This window comes from Limulus polyphemus, unplaced genomic scaffold (genome assembly GCF_000517525.1).
Source record: "Limulus polyphemus unplaced genomic scaffold, Limulus_polyphemus-2.1.2 Scaffold3392, whole genome shotgun sequence".
In the NCBI taxonomy this organism is placed as follows: Eukaryota; Metazoa; Arthropoda; class Merostomata; order Xiphosura; family Limulidae; genus Limulus; species Limulus polyphemus.
This window is the reverse complement of record NW_013669002.1, coordinates 67,019-70,241: the sequence shown is the minus strand read 5'-3', so window position 1 is coordinate 70,241 and position 3,223 is coordinate 67,019. Positions and strand designations below refer to the sequence as shown.

The following is a 3,223-nucleotide window of genomic DNA, read 5'->3' as shown; positions in this document are numbered from 1 at the left end:
ATATATATATATATATATATATATATATTTTTTTTTTTTAAATACCTGTAGTTTCTTTTATTGCATGTACAATGCATTTATTTGATATGCATTTTTCTAGATTCATTTATGAAACAGAACATCACAATGGAATTGCAGAGTTGTTAGAAATTTTAGGAAGGTGAGTAAAAACTATTGTTGTATGTAATGAGCACCTTATCATCTTTCAACCATTTTATTTCTCTAATTAAAACATTGTTTACTTGTAGGAAGATGAATAACCACAATTATTGAATTGTGTATAATATTAACTCTTTCAGCACGGGCTCGGTCCATTGGACCGACCTCATAACCATTTTGTGCTTGTTATAGTTTTTATGCTATAACTTTTAAATTAGTAATCATATGGTAACAAAATTTAGCAGATTATCAGTAAACATTACAATGCTTTCACATGCAAAATGTCATTTTTTTTATTAAGTCTTAAGGTTTATAAAGCAATGTTTCTTTTATGCCTTTTTTTTTCCACATCTTGCCTGTCTATCATGCAAAGTAATTTTCAATTTAACATTAAAAATACTTTTATGTATCAGAAAATATTGAAATTTCACATGTGAAATCCTTATAATGTCTGGATAGTTATCAAACATTTCTTAAGAAAAACCATTATATTTTATCTGTTATTTTCAGTAATTAATCTCTGTATGGGTTTGGTAGATTTGACCGATCTCGCAACCACCATACAAAATTAGGAGATAAACATAAATAATGCCTCTTTCATTCTAGAATGAACACATTATAACACAAAAGCATAAATGTTTAGACACAATAGCTTAAATCTCGTAACAATATACATATTTATTATTTTTATTTTATTGACCTTTCAGCCATGTCCAGCTAACAATGTAGAAGTTACAATGATGTGGCACACGTGCACTCATGTTACTATATCCAATAATATATAACTGACATTTAGTCTTTACAGAGTGACCTGTCTTGGCTGTGTTTTCGTAAACTAGTATTTTGTAAAATACAGTCACATTTCAATTATTATACATTATATATGTATATAGATTGTTGCTTTTTAGAAATAAGTTTTTAATCTTATTTTTCTTAAAACATAGAACAGTAAATAAAGAAGTAAAGCAAACAATTATCTCATCTAGTTACGACCTTTGTACTCGGTTGATGCTTCATGTAGGGTGCTAAGCCTTTTAAAATTTCATATGTGGAGGATATGAAACGAAATAATTTTTAAAGTTTTGTCAGATTTAAAAAAATAATATATATAAATTATTTCTCCTTTTTGCCAATTGTCGAAATAAATGGCTTTTACTTATATTTCTTAATAGTATAAATATATACTATGTTGTTGTTGGGCTTAGGATTCTTGTACAGTAGGTGTCTGTGACTTGTTAGCGATAAATTCAATGATGAATAAACAGCACACACGTTACTTGTTTTCAAATAATATATGCATATTTGGAACAAGTTAAACATGTGTACAACAAAGTCTTCACACTATAGAGATTACAGGCATATCATAAACACTATTTATATATAGTTCTCGTCCTCTCGTCAAAAGTCCACTTAGGCCTATTCAATTACTTTAGAATTTCAGTTGACATGTTGAATTATCTTCTCTATATCACTATCATACTAGTATTCTGTGTGTAATTCACTTACAGTTATGGTGTAAGTTACTGTAATTCGTTTGGTCATCTTTCTTCTGTAGATCCTCTGTTCCTTTTGTCAAAATGTACCCAGGCTGATTCAATTATTTTAGAACCACGCTTTGATGAAATAAAATTATCTTTCTTATCTTTTTATATACTGTTAGTTTCACTCTAACATATTAAATGTTAGGCCTATGTCAGTCATTAGGCCTATCACTTTTACGTTACTTAACTTCACACCACTATATTCTCTTTTGCTATTATCTGTCTATTGTTGTCTGTCTTCCTGCTCGTCTCACGCTATTTATATCTTTATTACATAGTTGTCTGGCCACTTTCTATATCCTCAACACCAATTAGTTATTAACAAAACCTTCTACAATCATCTGCCTTTAACTATTATTATGACAAAACTTAAAAATAATAAAATATTCACTCGCAAATATAAATTAATCACTAATATTTAAACCAAACAGTCTTTTATATTATGACATAAACCCCTCTTCAAGATAAAATATTTACAATATTTTTTTTTACAATACACAAAGACTGTTCTAAGTTCATATACAAAGTCTGATCATACAGTCTGTTCCAACATTTTCAGTCCCATTATCTGTCTCTCCTAACATAGAGTCTCCAGTAGGGCATCTCTTTAATGGGATCTTCATCTTGACCTTTTGTTGACTGAGGTCTGTATTTCCTAATCTATCTGTATGCTGACACAGTAGTTTTTGTTCCTCTTCCATCTTCCTATCAGTCAGTTTGACACTCATGATCATGTCTTGGCCACTTTCTATATTCTCAATACCAATTAGTTATTAACAAAACCTTCTACAATCATCTGGCTTTAACTATTATTATAACAAAACTTAAAAATAATAAAATATTCACTCGCAAATATAAATTAATCACAGTCTTTTATATCATGACAGGTTTTATATATAGAGTTAGATAACCAAAAATCATAAATTACTATATCAATACCATGGAATTCCACTATAATCTATCAAGCTTAGTAACTAAGCTGTATTTGAGTCTAAAACCATATGAAATTTTGAGCAGACTAAAGACACAACATACCTCCTTGAAATTTTGGTTCTAAAGAAAGAAATGGCACCCAAAGACATTAAAATGGCTGAGAAAGCCACTAGTGGTACATTCTGAGCTTTCGGTTGGTTATTCGTATCGTATATAGAAGTAATTGTATATAAGGGAGCGTTTCCAAAATGGAAAGAGATGAGCAGGGTATCACTGTGTTTGATTTATTACATGAGCAATATCTTTGCAAATTGAAAAGATAAGAGGCTCATATTTTATATTCTAGCTTATCAACATCGGTAATTTGAGTTTCTAATTCGGTCGAAACTATAGTCTTAGTATTTTGACCTCACAAACATCTAATTTGAACCAGTGCTGCATTCAACATACCACGTGACACACAAAAATTGATGTTTATCAGTGTGTTTTTTTTTATATTTGCTTTGAAATTACCAATTTGAGTAATATATAGTACCAAAACTTGAATTATAATCTATAGTTTGACACCAAACTTATTGACATAAATTCAT

General features: G+C 29.3%; 1 protein-coding gene across 4 annotated transcripts in view; it reads left to right on the top strand.

Annotated features, from left to right (window-relative positions):
* LOC106469278 (serine/threonine-protein phosphatase 2A 56 kDa regulatory subunit gamma isoform-like) overlaps positions 1 to 3,223 on the top strand; it is a 96,714-nt gene that overhangs the window by 52,559 nt on the left and 40,932 nt on the right. For all 4 annotated transcript variants that reach the window (XM_013929765.2, XM_013929764.2, XM_022397753.1 and 1 more), the window contains exon 8: positions 101 to 160. In XM_013929765.2, the coding sequence (XP_013785219.1) occupies positions 101 to 160 (60 nt within the window). The remainder of the gene's footprint in view (positions 1 to 100; positions 161 to 3,223) is intronic.